General features: G+C 39.8%; 2 protein-coding genes across 4 annotated transcripts in view; both read right to left on the bottom strand.

The window, feature by feature from the left end:
* Window positions 1–18,819, bottom strand: part of LOC126626809 (LEAF RUST 10 DISEASE-RESISTANCE LOCUS RECEPTOR-LIKE PROTEIN KINASE-like 2.1) — a 40,321-nt gene that overhangs the window by 7,808 nt on the left and 13,694 nt on the right. The window contains exon 1 of one of the 3 annotated variants that reach the window (XM_050296209.1): window positions 4,658–5,493. The exons of the other annotated variants lie outside the window; for them this stretch is intronic. Coding sequence (XP_050152166.1) covers window positions 4,658–5,483 — 826 coding nt within the window. The 5' untranslated portion in view covers window positions 5,484–5,493. Of the gene's footprint in view, window positions 1–4,657; window positions 5,494–18,819 lie in introns of those variants that run through there. 3 annotated transcript variants of the gene reach the window in all.
* LOC126626812 (calmodulin-binding protein 60 F-like) lies at window positions 12,834–14,524 on the bottom strand. The gene is made up of 2 exons (XM_050296214.1): window positions 14,143–14,524; window positions 12,834–13,972 (listed from the first exon to the last, which is right to left on the bottom strand). Exons 1-2 carry the CDS (start codon window positions 14,344–14,346, stop codon window positions 12,911–12,913), a joined length of 1,266 nt encoding a protein of 421 aa, XP_050152171.1. The 5' UTR covers window positions 14,347–14,524; the 3' UTR covers window positions 12,834–12,910.

Here is an 18,819-nt window from a genome sequence, read left to right as displayed (position 1 = left end):
AGAGAAAGAAATATAGTGATTAATTTCTTCTCTATACAAAGCTCAAAGCTATTACAACAATAACACTTTGATGGAGTGAGAATTATCCAATGAAAGGAACAACAACCCCTTCTCTGAAAATGGTATTGTAGCAGTACCTTCTTTCTCTCCCTCTCTTCTCTTCGGCTCTCTCAATTTTCTGCACTCTATTTTCTTCTCTTCTATCCCACTCTTACTTCTCATTACAACCAAAACTTATTATTCAAAACCTCAACCGTGACTTCCCATGGACCAAGACAAAAAACCTTTTCCCTATTTTCCTCCCCAAAACAAGGAAAGGTGTTGTCCACCTTTGGTTTGTTTAATCTAAAGTATATGGCCACTTGGCCACATAATCCAACAGAATTCCTTATAAATAAGTAGATTTTCGTGAATCACACTTGCAAGAGGTGAGATATTCTTACATTCAGTTATATGTGAAGCACACTCACTCCTAAGATGTGGGATATCATGTACAACACACTCACAAAATGATATTCTTATATTCGGTTGACTATACAGCACAAGTATAAGTACAAAAAGTAAGATACCTAAATAGCTGGACATAAGAATTTCTCCTAAGTTAGCCCTGATTACAATGTGCTCGGTTTGACTCAATGGCAATCTTGCGCCACTACACCTAATCTCAGTCGGAAGGCAGAGAAATTGTATGTGGACTTATCACTCACAAGATACAAAGATTACAGGTTGGTATGAAGTGTGTGTTAGACGAAGTCAATGTGAAGTCCCTACTTTTCAGAATAGGAAGCATTTGAGCCAACCACAGTGGGTAGTTGGTTGTATCAAGTTTGATGTTCACAGCAGTGGAGAAGGGCTGGAAGGTGTTGTTTTGGGGGTTGGGGTTGATAGAAGAGACATTATTTTCAACCATGGAAGCGTTGATGGAAAAAATAACAGGCGAGGATCTTGTCGTTAGACAAAAAAAGCTCTAGAAACCATGATGAAATTGGGATTCCACCATAAAACCAATTGGTAATATGCGGAGTAGCCCAAGACCATATAAGCACATAGCAAACCTTGTCCCTCACCGATGTGGGACAACTCTCAACATATCCCCGCAAGTGTGGTAGATTTTCAAGCCTACACGTGGACAACAACTGGGTGACGTGGAGCGCGTGTAGTCGTTTGGCTTCACACGTGGACAACCTTGCTCTGATACCATGCATGTAAAACTCAAGAACTCAAGTTTTTCAAGATGATTGCATACTCATTCAACTGTGGGATGCATTTATTTATAATTGCTTAAAGATTACATCAGTGGGTTTAAAAACCCTATTTACAAGGAGATTTGAAATTCAATCAATACAAATCATAAAACAACAGTTTACAAATATTTGAAAATATATCCTACAAACAAGGAACCCTAATCAGATAATAGTTTCAAACTAAACTGAACTCTCAGGCCATCTCCAACCGAGGGCTGGCCAGATGGCTCGTTTTAGCCATCTGGCCCTCCAAGATATTAATATTTTAATGAGCAGTACATGGTCATATTTGCCTCCGTCTCCAACCGAGAGCCAAATGGCTCGTTTTAGCCCTGTCACAAAAACCCGTCTCCAACCGAGGGCCAAACATAATTTATTATTTAAAAACTACAACTTAAATTCAAATCCAACGGCTAAGTGACGTCAACTAGCCGTTGGATTTGAATTTTTCTTTTGCTATAAATAGGGTGGATATTGGGCTATAATTCACACAACTTTGAATTCAATCTATTTCAATTCAATCTATTTCAATTCAATCTCTTTTAATTCAATCTATTTCAATTCAATCTCTTTCAATTCAATCTTTTTCAATTCAAGTTTGCAATGAATTCCAACTTTGGATCCTCTTCGGATTCCAACTGGGGTCCTCATCCAATTCCAAATTGGAAGCAAAATGGGCGCAAATGAAACGAGAAGATGAGGAGTCTGATGAAGAAGTTCAAGTAAGGCACAACAAACAAAACAGAGTAGCAGTCATGGCTGCGGCCATGGTGTGTCAACCAATTGAGGAACAACCTCAATGGGGTGGCTCTATTGCTGGTCACTCTTACAAACCACGAAATAGAGCGATGTCGCATGCTAATCTAATGAACAACTACTTCAACCCCAACTCGGTGTACACAGAAAAGGATTTCAAACGTCGCTTCCGGATAAGGAGTCATGTCTTCGAGCGTTTACTTCGTGATGTCCAGCAGGTCAATCTATACTTTTGACAGAAGCGGGACAGAGCAGGTCATCCTGGTTTCTCACCTCATTACTGTTGCACTCCGAATGATAACCTATGGCTCCCCAGCTGATTCGATGGATGAAACCCATGGTATGTCTGAGTCTACATGCCTTGATACTCTTGAACAATTCTGTGACATAATTGTTCAGGTTTACAAAGATGAGTACCTCCGCGAACCAAATCAAGAAGATCTGAATCGGCTCCTTCGCAAAGCTGAATACCGTGGGTTTCTAGGCATGATAGGGTCATTAGACTGCATGCATTGGGATTGGAAGAACTGTCCCACCGGATGGTAAGGAGGCTTTAGCGGAAGGTCGAGAAAGTCAACTGTTGTGTTAGAGGCAGTTGCCTCATATGACACATGGATCTGGCATGCTTTATTTGGAGTCCCTGGATCCCAAAATGACATTACAGTTCTTGGGTGTTCACTCCTCTTCAATAACTTGACGGAAGGTAAAGCACCTCAACTTGACTACTACATCAACAACCGTCAATATAATATGCGGTATTACTTGGCAGATGACATCTACCCAAAGTGGGCAACACTTGTCCAAGCAATTCCAAACCTTAGGAATGACACAGAAAAGTTGTTTACCTTACACCAAGAGGCATACCGGAAAGATGTTGAGATAGCTTTTCGTATTCTACAAGCACGGTAGAAGATCATTAGCGAACCAGCAAGAGGGTGGAGTAGAGAAAATTTGGACTCCATCATGATGTCTTGCATCATATTACACAATATGATAGTGGAGGATGAGCGAGATGGGTATATTGATGGAGAGTCCGATGACGACTAAGAAGATCCAAATAGGTCAAGAAGGGCTCGTGCAAAAATATATGAGGCGTTATAGAATGATACGTTCTCGTGCCACAAACAAGTACCTACAACAGGATCTTGTTGCACATCTTTGGGCCAAAAGAAGTATGGAGTAGGCGTTTAAGTTTTATGTTGTTAAATGTTTTTAAAAATATTGTTTAAGTTTCATGTTGTTAAATGTTTTTTTATGTTGTATAATTTGTATGTTGGTTAATGTTATTTAATGTTATTTCATATTGTTTAATGTTGTTTAATGTTACTTAATTTAATTTAATGTTGTATAAAGGGTTAGGAAGTTATAGGAAAAAAAATATGAAACAAATTTTGTGAAATAGAAGTTATAGGAAAAAATGGAATTTAAAAAAAATATGAAATACATTTTGTAAAATAAAAGTTATAGGAAAAAATAGAATTTAAAAAAAAAATGAAATAAATTTTGTAAAATAAAAGTTATAGGAAAAAAATAGAATTTCAAAAAAAATATGAAAAATAGAAGTTATAGGAAAAATTTTATAAATAAAAAATAATAATAAAAATATATAAAAAAAATTCAAATTCAACGGCTAGCCGACGTCAGCTAGCCGTTGCATTTGAATTTTAGCTTAAGGATTCCTGTCGGTTATAACCGACCAGGAATAATGATTTTCTGGCCAGACCCGGGCTGGCTGGCTGGTTGCATGCAACCAACCCTCCAGCCCTTTCAGATTCTGTGGGGCCCTCTCAGATTCCATGAGCCCTCTGGTTTAGCCCTCGGTTGGAGACAATTTTCAGGCGATTTTTGATCCTCTAACCCTCTGGATCATTCGATTGGAGATGGCCTCAAAGCGTGCTGGACTCCATAATTCACGGTGGATGAAAGTTCACATTGACTTCGTCTAACAGTGTGAACTATTTAAAATCTCATAGAATTCCTTGCTAATCTCGTGGACCTTTGACTTGGACAATACCTACGTGGCATGTGTTTTCACCTACGACTGGTAGCAAACCTACTGGTTTGTCCACAAGTTTGAGATGGCGATGACCAGTCAAAGGAGCAACACTTCTGGTGTCTGTGTCCACTCGGAGGGGTTTATCTCATTGGTATTAAGATGAAATAAGAAGCCTTAATGAACCAAGTTTTCGGTAATTAAGTTCTGGGGTTGAATCTAATTGCACATTCCATCACAACGTGAGAGCAGTAGAACTTAGTAACGACTACTATACAGCACCAACTAATAGCAAACGACCTAGAAGATATTTTAACTTACTCTAAGTTTATTTAAATTATAAGGAGGCAATTCAAACTTTGACTGTTAAAAGATGTGACACTGTTTGTAATGGTTATATAAAGATTCATCTAAATTATGGGAAAGAGATTCGAATTTTAGTGTGAATGATGAAACACACTATTCTAACCAACTTGATTTAACTAAAATGTGTAACAGTTCATAATTGAAGTTGCTTGATTTTGACTAATAATGGAAACTCCAAGCTAAAAACCCTACTTTGAATCAGACTTAACCTCAATTACTATCCCTGATCTTAAATTAAACCAAGAAAATTGATCTGAAGAAATTAATGGAGAAATTAAGAAGAAATTAATACACATACCACCAGGAATCGAACATGTTTGATCATAAGGTCCATCGCCGCAATAACAGACAAACGAATCAGAACTCGAGTTCGACCCACAGATTCCATTGGATATTAAACATCGATTACAGAGCTCCCACTCCGCATCGTACGCCACCTGAAACCCCTGTTTCAAAACCTCTTTGAGCACACCCGTCGTCACATTCTCCAGCGGCATAGCATCCACACCCTCCCACATAATCGGAACTCGAATATTCGTATGGCACGAGGCCCAATTTTTCAGACGAATCCTCGACAAAGAGTCGTCGACATAGTATGATATATTGTGGTCCGTACCCTCTACCTTGCAAGTGAAGTTACTGAGGACTGACTCACTCTGCGGCGGGCAGCCGTAGAACAGCGACAGGTTCCGAACAGCTGGGACGTAGGAAAACCGGTCGTAGTCCAACGTGGTGTTGACAAAGTTGGCAGTGCAGGGGGTGCCCCAGAGATCTGAGCGAGCGATTGTCATGGTGTAAAACTGTCCGCTAAAGTTCAACACAAGAAAATCCTGGTCTTTAATTTTCATGACAGGGTATTGATCTCCTCGGCATGTGAGCTCGTAGTCTTCGCGGCCGCAGTGTTGGGGGCGGCTGCTGGTGGCCCAGAAGGGGTAGGAGATGTTTTTGAGGAGGCCGCAGTCGTAGTAGCTGCTGCACTCTGTGTATCGGAAATCGCCATCCCCAATAGCAGAGGGGACGACAATCAACAAGTTGAAGATGACGAAGAAGATAGGTAGTGTTAGGAATAGGTGATCAGGCATAATCATTCGTAATAATATATTCATAACATGCACATTAATCATCACGTTCAAAGGTGTTTATGTAGTACGAACTGATTACGTAATTGAGGTGGGCTTCTCGGTATTTTCACTACAATGCTTGAGAAAGGGGATCCCGTGTCTGCTGACTTTTCGTCGTTTGACAAGTTTTGTTCAAAGATTAGAACACTTGCGTACCCCCAAAAAGGGGTTTATTAAAACTCATCAACACTGATATTTATTTTTCAGCCCCCACTCTTACTTTCACCCAATTAAATTTAAACACATATCTCGTTTGTATTAACAATTTTAACTATTTAAACAGTATTTAAATCTGATTAGATAAAAATAGAAGTTGCTGAAAAAATTTCAGCACCCATGTACAGTTTCCTTAACAACTTTTACATCTTTACACGTATGCCATATTTGTTTTTTTCCTAAAAATGTGAAAAGGTGTGTGCAGAAACTAATTTCTTTCCAGTAATGTTATTCATATTATATTTTTATACTACATTTTCATACTACTTTAAATGGTATTTGATGTTGACAATCACATCATTACTCTTAACTCTTTTCTTTAATCTCAAATACCAACGCAAAACTAAAAGTCTTAGTCTCCCTTGCTAATTTAAGGGGTCCATTTGGCACAAACAAACAACAAATTATTTTTACAAACTAAATACAAATAATCTAGCTTGCTTATGTCTACATCCCATATATCGAACATTGTATTATCTAATCTTTTGATTAAATAATTGGCTATCCACAGGAGGACAAGAGACATGTTACCTCCCCCAAATGACCATCTACTAAAACAAAGAAGAAAGCACTGTTCATTAACAGTGTTTTGACGCTTTTGCCCCTACTTTGTTTTCCCGCACACTATCTTTTCTCAAACTCTACAATGAAATGACGGAACTGTCCATGAAGGACACGTGTGGATCGTCTGATTGAAAACCTGTCTACGTGCTGTGCTGTCGTTCTCTCTCTTCGACAACACTCTTCGTCTCTGGCGAAAAATCTCACCAGAGGGCCAGAAACCTCTCGGTCAATTTGCTCCTCCACTACATCCCATCAAACTTCAATTCGTATTATTCAAGAAATGAATAATAAATTTTTTCTCAGAAATTCAAGAAATGAATATTCTCGGTCTGTTTTGTTATAACGTACTGAATACTGAGGGATTCAAAGAGTATTGTTATAACGTACTGAATTTCATCACCATATCTGAATATACAATTCTTAGGAATGGACGCTCCACTCCTATGCATTTGTATAAAATTTACTTGATTACCAAATGTTACCATTTCTTTCAAAAAATTAAAATGAGGCAGGAGTTAGTTTATGTGAGCATTTATGATCCTAAATTCAATGCATGTTCAAATGAACAAGGGAACACAAAGGCAAAGAAGTGCTGGTAGGTGACAATTACCAACAATGAAGAAGACTGCAATACCACTGGCTCGACAGAGCTCCTTCAAGCTTGAGTCCAGCAGGGGTTGCACTTCCTAACCTGAGTGGCAAATGAAGAGCTAGAAGGAATAGCCGCTGATTCCCAAAGCCTCTATGCAAGGGTGAGTCCCTATACACTACAAATGTTGTTTATTTGACTTAAATTGGTTAATGTAATTGACTCAAATTTGTTACAAGGTTTCAGGAGACTGCTGTTTTTTATGTTTTTAGGGCAGAAATAGTGAATTTAATTGTAAGTATTGAGAAATGATTTCATTACATTTATAATTAGTTACACTGAGGTATTTATATAAACTAGATTTACACATGTAAAGAGAATAGTTACAGTGGTAACTATTTGTAACTATTCTAACAACTAACTAACTTGACTAACACTAATGTTTTACAATGGTAACTTGCTCTTCACACCCCCTCAAGCTGAACGGAGAAGGTTGAAGTGAAAGCTTGGATCGAAGATGAAGAAAACGTGGTCTTGGCAGAGATTTGGTGTGAATATCCACTAATTGATCCGCACTGCAAACAAATTTGACAGTAAGAAGCTTAGCCAAAACAAGCTCACGGATGTAATGATAATCGATTTCAACATGCTTTGTTCGAGCATGAAAAACCGGATTTGAAGCCAAGGCAATTGCAGAAACATTGTCACACCAAATTTGTGGCAAGGAGGACAATTTGAATCCAATATCAGAGAAGAGTTGACAGATCCAAGTGATCTCAGTAGCGGTATGTGCAAGGGAGCGGTACTCAGCTTCGGTAGAGGATCGGGAAACTGTGTGCTGTTTCTTTGCACTCCAACTAACTAGACAAGGACCAAGAAAGATGCAAAAGCCACCAGTGGAACGTCTATCCCACGAGCATCCTGCCCAGTCAGCATCGGAGTAGGCGTTTAGAAGTAGGGGAGATGTGGTTTTGGGAAACCATAAGCCAAATCCAAGTGTCCCTTTTAGATATCGGAGGATGCGTTTCACGGCTTGAAAGTGAGGCTCCCGGGGAGAGTGCATGAACTGACACACCAGATTAACCGCAAAGGATAAATCAGGCCGGGTCCATGTAAGATATTGAAGGGCGCCAACAATAGAGCGATAGTCCTCGGGATTCGACAACAAGGAACCAGTGTGATCAAGCTTGACAGAACTAAGGGGAGTGGCACATGGCTTTGCCCCATCCATTTTGGTACGCTTGAGAAGATCCAATATGTATTTGGATTGATGAATGAAGGCTCCTGAGGTGGATTTCTGAACTTCCAAACCTAGAAAGTAATGAAGATCGCCGAGATCTTTGATTGGAAATTTAGAGCTCAACTGAGAAATGATGGTGTTGCAGACACTAGAAGAAGGTCCGGTCACTATGATATCATCGACATACACAAGAACCAAAACCAAGGTAGGTTTATGCAGCACAAACAGACTATGATCAGAGTGTGAAGCTTGAAATCCCATGGAGAAAAGAGCAGATTGAAGTTTTTCATACCAAGCACGAGGGGCTTGCTTTAAGCCATACAAGGATTTCTTTAAGTGACAGATATGAGTAGGATGATCCTGATCAATGAACCCAGGTGGTTGAGCCATATATACATTCTCTTTCAAAGAACCATGTAGAAAAGCATTACTTACATCCAGCTGGTGTAAAAACCAGTTTGATTGGACTGAGAATGATGCGTATAGTCACAGGTTTAGCAACCGGGCTAAAAGTATCACCATAATCAATGTCCTCTTGCTGATTGTAACCTTTTGCAACGAGTCTAGCCTTGTAACGATCCACAGAGCCATCTGGTTTCCTCTTAATCCGGAAAACCCATTTACAGCCAACCAAATTATGAGTGGAGGTAGAAGGAATAAGCTGCCAAGTGCATGTACTTTGTAAAGCATTGAATTCATCCTGCATAGCAGCCCTCCACTGTGAATGTTTGGAAGCCTAGAGATATGTAGTAGGTATAAACTCACTGTCACAATGAGAAGGCAGAGGATGTGTTGTGGCAGTAAGGGCCTTAGGTTTGTATATTCCTGACTTAGAGCGGGTTTGCATTGGGTGAACAGAGGAAATAGGAGGTACATGATGTGGTGCAGGGTGTAAAGAATGAGAGGCGGGTAGAGGAGAAGAGGGAGGTGAGGGAGGTTGCAGAGGTGCAGGACAAGGAGCAGGAGAATTAACTGGCTCAGGTTGAGTAACTTGCTCAGGTTGAGTAACTAGCGCAGGTTGAGTAGGAGAGGAAGATATGGGTGGTGGAACACGGGAAATGAAAGAATTAGGAGAATAAAGATTGGGAAAGGTAAGGGAAAAAGGTGAGTAAGTTTCTGGGGTATGGGGAGTGGAGGACTTTAGAAGGTGGGGATCATGAAAGGGAAATGTATGTTCATCAAAATGAACATGTCAAGAGAGAGAAACCCGATTAGTGAAGGGATCGAGACATCTATACCCCTTGTGAGCTAAGCTGTAACCAATGAAAACACACAGCTTGCTCTTGGGATCTAATTTGGAATTGGTGTATTGTTTTAACCAAGGAAAGCATTGACATCCAAATACCCGAAGAGACTTGTAATCTAGAACTTTCTTGAAAAATTGTTCCCAAGGGGAAGACTTGTTGACTGGAGGTAGGCGATTGATAAGATAGACGGCAGTAAGAAAACCTTCAACCCAGAATTTGTGAGGAACTTGTGAGGCAATAAGGAGGGTTCGAGCAGTCTCAACAATATGTCTGTGCTTCCTTTCAGCACAACCGTTTTGCTGAGGAGTGTAAGGACAACTGAATTGTTGCTGAATGCCATGGAAAGACAAATGATGCTTGAAGTGAGAACTTGTAAACTCACCCCCTGAGTCTGATCTTAAAGTGCCAATTTTGTAAAATCGCCCCCTTGAGATTGCTTGCGACGAGCAAGAGCCATTTCTTTGCTGAGAAGAAATCCATGTAGATCATCAACAGTAGTATCAGCAAGACGAAATTGAATTGAATCCACGAAGGAATCATAGTCATCAGGCAAGCCATTAAGAATGAGGTGAAGGAGATCTGACTCCTCAACTGGGGCACCGACAGCAGTGAGAGCATCAGAAACTTCTTTGATGCGTTGCAAATATTCAGATATTGTGGAAGTGCCTTTCGACATCAATTGCAAATTCAATCGTAACTGATGAATGTGAGAACGAGAGACTCCACCGAATCGCTTCTCAAGATTTTGCCAAAGTTCATGGGAGGATTGAACACCAACAGTAAAGGGAATCAAATCCTCAGAGAGAGTGGAATTGATCCAAATGAGGATGTTTTGATCCTTTTCGTACCAGATCTTGAAGGCTAGATTCAGAAGCGAGGACAAATTTCCAGAAAGATCAACAAGAAATTGAGGCGGTGGCGGTTCAGATCCATCAACCATGCCGGTGAGCTTGTAGCGGTGGAAGATCGGTTCGAACAGAGAATGCCAAACAAGGTAATTATGACGCTTGAGTTTTGTTTGAATCAGACTCCCAATGTTTTGGATCGTGATGGAGTTGATTGAAGCTTGAAATGAGGAGTTAGGGTTCATCGGAGAAGGATTGAGATGTGGAGGCAGCGAAGAGGAAGGATCCGCGATCGCCGGAGAAGAAGGATGCGCAACCACAGGAGAGGAAGAATTCGAAGAATTTGCCGCCATTGATGAACAAGATCGAAGATCTGCAGACGGAAGCTATGGTGTTTGGTAGGTAAGAAAATAAGCAAGAAAGTAGCAGAAAGAGGATCGAAGTCGGTGGACTTAAGCGAGATACCATATTGAGAAATGATTTCATTACATTTATAATTAGTTACACTAAGGTATTTATATAAACTAGATTTACACAGGTAAAGAGAATAGTTACAGTGGTAACTATTTGTAACTATTCTAACAACTAACTAACTTGACTAACACTAATGTTTTACAATGGTAACTTGCTCTTCAGTAAGTTCGTCTCACTATGTAAAATTTGGTTCCCCCAGCTTCATCTTTTCTTTTAGAAAAATATAAATTTGATGTCTTAGTTTCCAAAATGTTGTTTAATCTACGATTCGAATTCAGGAATTTTATTTCATTGATTTTATGGGCATTTGTATCAATAATCAATAAATTTAAAAAAGCCATCGACTGCAGGATTTAAGTAACCTTGATGCGCTGCTCAGGTCAGCTATGGCTTTTGCATGGTTAAGGAATAAATCATAAACCTCATATTTTTATTTTCTCTCCTCTTTCCTCTTTATTTTTTCTTGGTACAAGTTTTTATTTATTTTATTTTGAAATGTTATTCTCTTGGTTCCAGCTTTGATTTCTGGTTGAGGGCTATTTTTGTTGGTTTGGGGAAAGTGCTTTTGTGTGTTTTTGTTATCCCCCCTGAGTGTACAGATGTACCCAAAACCCGCTACAAGATCAAGGTTTTTCTTTCTGTTCTATGAGCATTAGTTTTTTAGATACCTCTTATCTTAATTTTCATCTGTTTTCCATTTGTATCGTGTAATAAATCAGATTTGATAATGTGGGTGTGGGGTGCTAGATTTTAGTTAAGATCATGAATTGGTGGTTCTGAATTGAATCACAAAGTGATATTGAACAACCATTGCCGTCCGTACCATCTACCTTGCAAGTGAAGTTATTGAGTACGGACATGTTCCCCGGCTGGCAGCCGTAGAGCAGCGTCAGGTACCGAACAGCTGGGACGTAGGAAAACCGGTCGTAGTCCAAAGTGGTGTTGACAATGTTGTCAGTGAAGGGGGTGTCCCAGAGGTCTGAGCGAGCTATTGTCATGGTGTAAAACTGCCGACTAAAGTTCAACACAAGAAAATCCTGGTCTTTAATTTTCATGACAGGGTATTGATCTTCTCGGCAGGTGAGCTCGTAGTCTTCGCGGCCGCAGTGTTGAGGGCGGCTGCTGGTGGCCTAGAAGGGGTAGGAGATGCTTTTGAGGAGGCTGCAGTCGTAGTAGCGGCGGCACTCGGTGTATCGGTGATCATCCTCGCCGAGAGCGGGGGTGGAAAGTAATATTACCGTGACCAAATTGTGGAAGATGATGAGGAAGGAGACGGGTAGTTTTAGGAGAAAGTGGGTAGGCATAGTAACTTGTTGAAGCTCAATGGGACGTGGAGATTAATATAGTTTGATATTTCAGAAGACTGAAATTTTTATGTTTCGAAATTGGAAATGTCTGAAAGGAGGGATTGGAAAGCTAGTGTGATGACATTATACAACAGTTGAAATTCAAAGGGGTGGAATATTATTGTGATATAATCTGTTAGACCATCGGAAGGGAGAAGTGGGTGGCGTTTTCATGAGAGATGGATGCGACGACGGCTTATATAGTACATTGGCTGGACTTCTGTACGCTTCTGCCTAGGAAATTTCCAGTGAATGCAAGAGGAAGGTGATATACTTAAACAACTGAAAGGGCAATGTCAGCCCCCCTTTATTAAAGGGGTGCCTACATTAGTCGTAGTAGCTGCGGCACTTTGCGTATAGGAAATTGTCATCCGGTATAGGAGAGGGGACGATAATCAACAAGTTGAAGATGATGAAGTAGATGGGTAGTGTTAGGAATAGGTGATTAGGCATAATCATTCGTAATAATATATTCATAACATGCACATTAATTATCACGTCCAAAGGTGTTTATGTGGTACTAACTCAATTACGTAATTGAGGTAGGCTTCTCGGAATTTTCACTACAATGCTTGAGAAAGAGGACCCCGCGTTTGACAAGTTTTGTTCAAAGATTAGAACACCTGCATACCCCAAAAAAGGGGTTTATCAGGACTAATCAACACTGATATTGTTTTTTCGATGGTAATAGTAGTGAAATTAATCATTATACATGCGGTAATTTATTTTGTGAAGTTTCGACATGGGATTTTAACATTCTTCAGCAAACCCGTAGACACGGTAAAATTGCAGATTGTTTTCTTGATTTAGAAGAAAAAGAAAAAAGAAGAGCTAATTGAAAATGTTCCTTGCTTTCTATTGAAAATTGAATGAATTGTAGCACAAAGTTGCAAAATGTTGCCTTGCATCTTATACAGAATTGTTTCTCGTATGGGATAAGTAGCGAGGAAGATGATGCTTGCCACGATGATCTTTAACAACGAAAGCTTCCGTGACCGCTGCACGGATCCTTAAACCCTGATAGCCTGGGCTTGGTATCACTCGTGCTCCCAGCCTAAATTTTTTGCTCCTAATCCAGCTCGAACTCTCTGTGAACTCAACATCTCCAATTGTAGCTGACCCATCTCTCACCGTGAGCCTTACTTCTCCGGCAAGCAAGTGTCGCCTTCGCCCAGTAAGCTGTCTCAAGATGTTGTTCTCAAATTCTTCTTCTGTCCAGTTGTCATCATCTCCAGTTGGAAAGTCACCATCAAGAACAACAATTTCCACTTTGACTGGATAAGGTAGATTTGTTATTGGAACCATTTGGTCATCCACAACTAGGATTTGAAGTGGATTTTTCTCTTCATCCGCAATCTTGCTCGCAGTGAAAACTGTGGGTGAGGGGTTTTTACCGAAAAATAATTGTAAGCTGCTTGATGGTTCTCGTTCGGTTTGGACACTGAGACTCCAAGCAGAAGTAGAAGAATCATCGAGCAAAGGTCGGTTGGCGGTCAGCTCCCTCGTCAACAAAATATTGTTGCTATCAACATTACTACTGAACCTCCGGTTCCTATTTAGTCTCGAACCACCCAAACACATAAGGAAGATGGCTGGCAAGAGGGATGATTTGATTGGATTATCAGCGTGCCAGAGAAAGTAAACGTACTGAACTGCAGAGCAAGCGGACTGAGAGATCCCGCCAACTAATCCATAAATGTCATAGAGATCACCGAAAACTGTGTTCCGAGGAGGCGGATAATAAAAGTAGGGCAGCATTAGCAATCCCGACCTCCTTAATACCACTCTTTCTCTTATAGCCTTGTAAGTGAGCTCCCAGATGGTAGTAAGAAGAGCTGCAACAGCACACAGCATGCTCAGTAGCGCGTAGTGGGGTTTACTTGGGGACGAAGCCTGGTCGAAAGCAGCTGATAACATCTCTAGGCCGAGGGCAACCACTAAAAATATCCACTCCGCTGATTCTGGAATAGCCTAGCTAGCAGAAGAAATTAGTATAATTAATCCATTAATAACATGATTAATTTACAAAGGTATACACAACCAAAAGTATTGTTATCTATACATATTTGGAACGTTTGATCTATAATATATACAATCACATATATGGTTATGCGTAATACTGTTGAGCGACAGTATGCTACCTTTATAGGCACCTCGTACACATTGTTGTCAAGAATACTTGCAATTTTCGGCGTCAGAGATTGCTCAGATGGAGGCTTTGCTGCTGAATTTGGAGGCTCAACGGAGCTTGAAGTTGCACCATTCTCAAGTAGTTGATCTTCCTGCAGATTATTGTCCTCTTCACGAGTATTCGGATCAAACCGTGACCTAGTTATTCTCTTCATTTTCACAGCTCGAAAAGCTTCTTTTCAAGACGAGAAAACATTAGAAAACGAATGCATTACGGAGAAAATGGAAGAATTTACAAAAGTATAAGAGAGAGTTTCCAACATCCTTTTGCTCTCTTTTTTTCTTTCTTCAAATTATCTTATGTCTAACCCCCTGCAGTTGAAGAAGAGCCAAGGGAAGGAAATAAATACAAGAGAGAAAAAGAGGAGTTTGGAGGGAACCGCGTCTGATTGAAGTAAGTTCCATCTCAATTCCTAGCCTAACAATAATTGGCTGCAGAATTTTCAGCACCACTCCTACTTTCACTCAATCAAATTTGAACACATGTCTCTTTTGTGTTTGCAATTTTAATTATTTAGAGGCTATACAAATCTGATTAGATAAAAATAGATGTTGCCGCGAAATTTTCAGCATCTAAGTACAGTTTCTTTAACAATCTGATTTATGCACTTCTTTTTACATAAACTTTTACATCTTTACACGTATGACATATTTGTTTTTTTCTTAAAAAATGTGAAAAGATGTTGTGCAGAAACTATTATTTTTCATTTCAAATATCAACTCAAAAAATCACGTGTTGGTTGTTCAGTAGTAAATAACAGATTGCAAGGTTTCTTTGAAACTAAAAATTAGAAATTTCGGGTCGAAACCCGCTACTAATGTGAAAGCCAAACTTATAGCTAGAGATGTGAGTTTTTCCGGTCCTCGAAATGAGTGAATAACAATAACTTACCACAAATTGTTTTTCTTTAGAAAAAAAATGTATGAACGCAAAACTAAAAGTCTTGGTCTCCCTTGTTAATTTAAAGGGTCCATTCAACACAAACAAATAAAAAATTATTGTTACAAATTAAATATAAATAATCTAGCTTGCTATCGAACGTTGGATTCTCTAATCTTTTGATTAAATAATTGGCTATCCACAAGACGACAAGAGACATGTTGCCTCCTCAAATATCATTTTCTATAACTTTAAGGAAAATGTTATCATTTTCTATTATTTAAGGAAAATGTCATGAGACTAAATTTTTAAATTAAATTAACAAATTAAATAAGGTATTATTAATATAAAAATAAGCAGGTTAATTAAACATTTGTAATAGCCTAATCATCAATATCAACATTGTGACAACCCATCCCTAATTTAACATTTTTTTATTAATTTTAAAAGCGTGAATTGATGAAATCTTCGGAAAAATCAACTATTTCTATATAAATGAAGATCTCAATGAATAGAGCAAGTTTTTTACATGTGGCAAAGTCTAATTTGGCTGGGGAAAACCCCAATTTAGCTCAAACCCGTCGTAAACCCTAAAGTGGGTGTGCTTCGATTTGACTTCCTTGGTGTTCCAACGCCCCTACAATTGGTTGGGTCTTATTCCTAGGTCCATGGGGAGTTGATTAAGGGTGGTGATGGGTGGTGAAACTCACCGGATAAGAGGAATCACCGTCGAGCACCTCCGATGCTCCGGTGAGGTTCTACACAGTTTTAGACCTAAAAACCTTCGAATTTGGGTGGAGATGGTAGATGGGAGGTTGTGGAAAAGATTTTAGGTGTTGGATGGTGGTGGGTCGGTGGAAAAATGGCAGAATTCCCCGAGTTTGAACCGGCTTGAAGCCGGTCGTGGTGCACGGGTCGATAGAAAAGGGAAAAGGAAATCATTCTCTCTCCTCTCCTAATTGGTCCTCCTACTCCAACCTTTATTTCTAATTGGCCACAATAACACAAAAACGATTGGGCCTCATTCCCAAAAAGTGGGAGTTTAATTAATTTCTAATCTAAAATTTAAATAAACAATTTCAAACGCCTGTAACTATACTGTTATAATCCGGACTTGCAAATGGCTTTTGCATATGCGTTCGTACCAATGGGTACTACATAAATACGCTAAAAGAATAAGTCATACGTTTCTCTAGACGATGGTTAACTAAAATCAAAGTTCCTTGCCTCTATGGCATTTTCGTCAATTCACGCTTTTAAAATTATTTAAAAAATGTTAAATTAGGGATGGGTTATCACAATCTACCCACCTTAAAAAAATTTTGTCCCCGAAATTTGAAAACACTCATTATACCTACTAAAGTTTGGTGACGATCCAACAGTCGAATCGTCGATTCAAATAATGACCAAGTGGCGGACCTTAGTGAAATTGTACCCAAACAATGGAATTTCGTTAATCGAACTTCACATATGGAATTAGGGCATCCAAATTAGCCTAGGATGGGCAGGTGGGGTCTCGACCCACACGTCGTCGCCGCATAAGGCGGTCGGCCACTCCGACTCGCTAAAATCAACTATTTCTAAAAATTCTCAAATTTCATAGAAATGAATATCTTAATGAGTAGAGCAAGTTTTATACCTGTGGAAAAGTCCAATTTGGCCTGGAAAAGCCCCAATTTAGCTCAAACCCGCCCTAAACCCTAAGGTGGGTGTTCTTCGATTCAACGTCCTCGGTGTTCTAACACCCCTACAACAGGTTGGGTCTTGTTCCTAGGTCCATGGGGAGTTGATTAAGGGTGGTGTTGGGTGGTGATGGGTGGTGAAACTCGTCGGATCGGAGGAATCACTGTCGAGCACCTCCAGTGTTCCAGTGAGATTCTACGCGGTTTTGGACCTAAAAACCTTCGAATTTGGGTGGAGATGGTAGATGGGAGGTTGTGGAAAAGATTTCAGGTGTTGGATGGTGGTGGTTCGACGGAAAAATGGAAGAATTCGCTGAGTTTGAACCGGGTCGAAGCTGGTCGTGGTGCATGGGTCGATAGAAAAAGGAGAAGGAAATCCGTTTCTCTCTCATCTCCTAATTGGTCCTCCCACCCCAACCTTTATTTCTAATTTGCCACAATAACACATGTCATGCCCCGATCCCGAGTACGTCTATGACCAACACATGACGTCATAAAAAACTTGTATGATGTCATAAAAAACTAGTATATCTAACATACTTCGCCTCCGGAATATGTACCAAGCATAACTCAAGCCTTAATTGGCGTAATGATTTTTCGTATAATTTATGGCTGCATCTAACCTCCTCGTTAGACTGCCTACGTACCCTCAATAAGGATCAAGCCATTCGTAGTTCACCGTTTCACTATATTCGAACAATCATCACATAGACCACTATGTCTCAACATAATACCACAATTCAATCATGTAGCACCTTAAGGAACATTTAACAAAACACAATAATAATCTCTAGTAATCTCATCATTCATCCACACATATGCATTCCAACACCATCCAATTATCACATCAATCAATAACTCATACAATACACTGAAATACAGGGCTAGAGCGATACAGTTTAGCCGAAACCTACATCTATGAAACGACACAGTTCGGCCGAAGCCTACATCCCTAAAACTATCTCAAATGAATCAAACCAAGGAACCAATGAGTCAAATGATGCGATTTCAAACCACTCAACGAAATCCATCAACATCGAGTTCCGGACCACTCAATGAAACCAAGTCACCAAAGGGGATTCTGGACCACACAACGGAATTTAAACTAGGATATGATTTTGGACCACTTAATGGAACCGCAGTGTATAAGGGATTCAGAACCTCTAAACGGAATTCGAGTGGATACGATTTCGGACTACTTAACAGAATCGCAGAGTACAATGCATATCGAACCACTGAATGAAAACCAAGCTGGATACGATTCCGTACCACTCAGCGAAATCGCGGATCACGAGGGATTCCAGACCTCTCAACGGAATCCAGACGGAGTAGGGAACCAAACCACTTAACGAAACACCAGCGGATACTTAGTTTCGGATCACTCAACAGAACCGAGCGGATGGCCAAAGAACATATCAACGGCTCGAAACAAACGTGAATCAAGTGCTCAAGATACAAAAACTCAACGAAACAAGAAATAGAACAATGATACGATATGTGAAACAAGTCTCGAAGCAACAAACCCCATGACAATGGGTTAACGGTCAACTAATAGCCCTCACATTTCATCACATCATGCCAATCATACAACACAAACCACATTTCACAAACATTTCCAATGCACAAGTCAAACATACTTAAACAAGTATAATATAATACGATGCCACTAGTACACGAATCGAGTCACATGTCAATCGAGGAGACACATCATCACGATAAGCCCATCATGCTCCATGAAATCTCAACTGAGCTCTAAGATAATCGACATGCTAGAAAAACTCGGGCTAGTTGGCTAAAAAGCCAACCGTCGATCAAGATCTAGAATAGGGTCCACAACCCTAGAAATCTAAATCAGAAGATCCACCTATCAGATTTCTAATCTGTAACTTCCCAAAGTTCACATTATGCTTCTAAAACAACTTACTAAAATCTCATGGCGATCCAACGGTCGGATCGCCGCCAATTGCCAGAATCAGGTGGCGGTTAACAATTAATTTTACTAACCTAGAAATCTAATTTGGGAAGATCCATACATCAGATTCCTGATCCATAAGTTCTAGCTATTC

The sequence above is a fragment of the Malus sylvestris genome, chromosome 6, assembly GCF_916048215.2.
Source record: "Malus sylvestris chromosome 6, drMalSylv7.2, whole genome shotgun sequence".
In the NCBI taxonomy this organism is placed as follows: Eukaryota; Viridiplantae; Streptophyta; class Magnoliopsida; order Rosales; family Rosaceae; genus Malus; species Malus sylvestris.
This window is presented reverse-complemented; position numbering and strand designations above follow the sequence as displayed.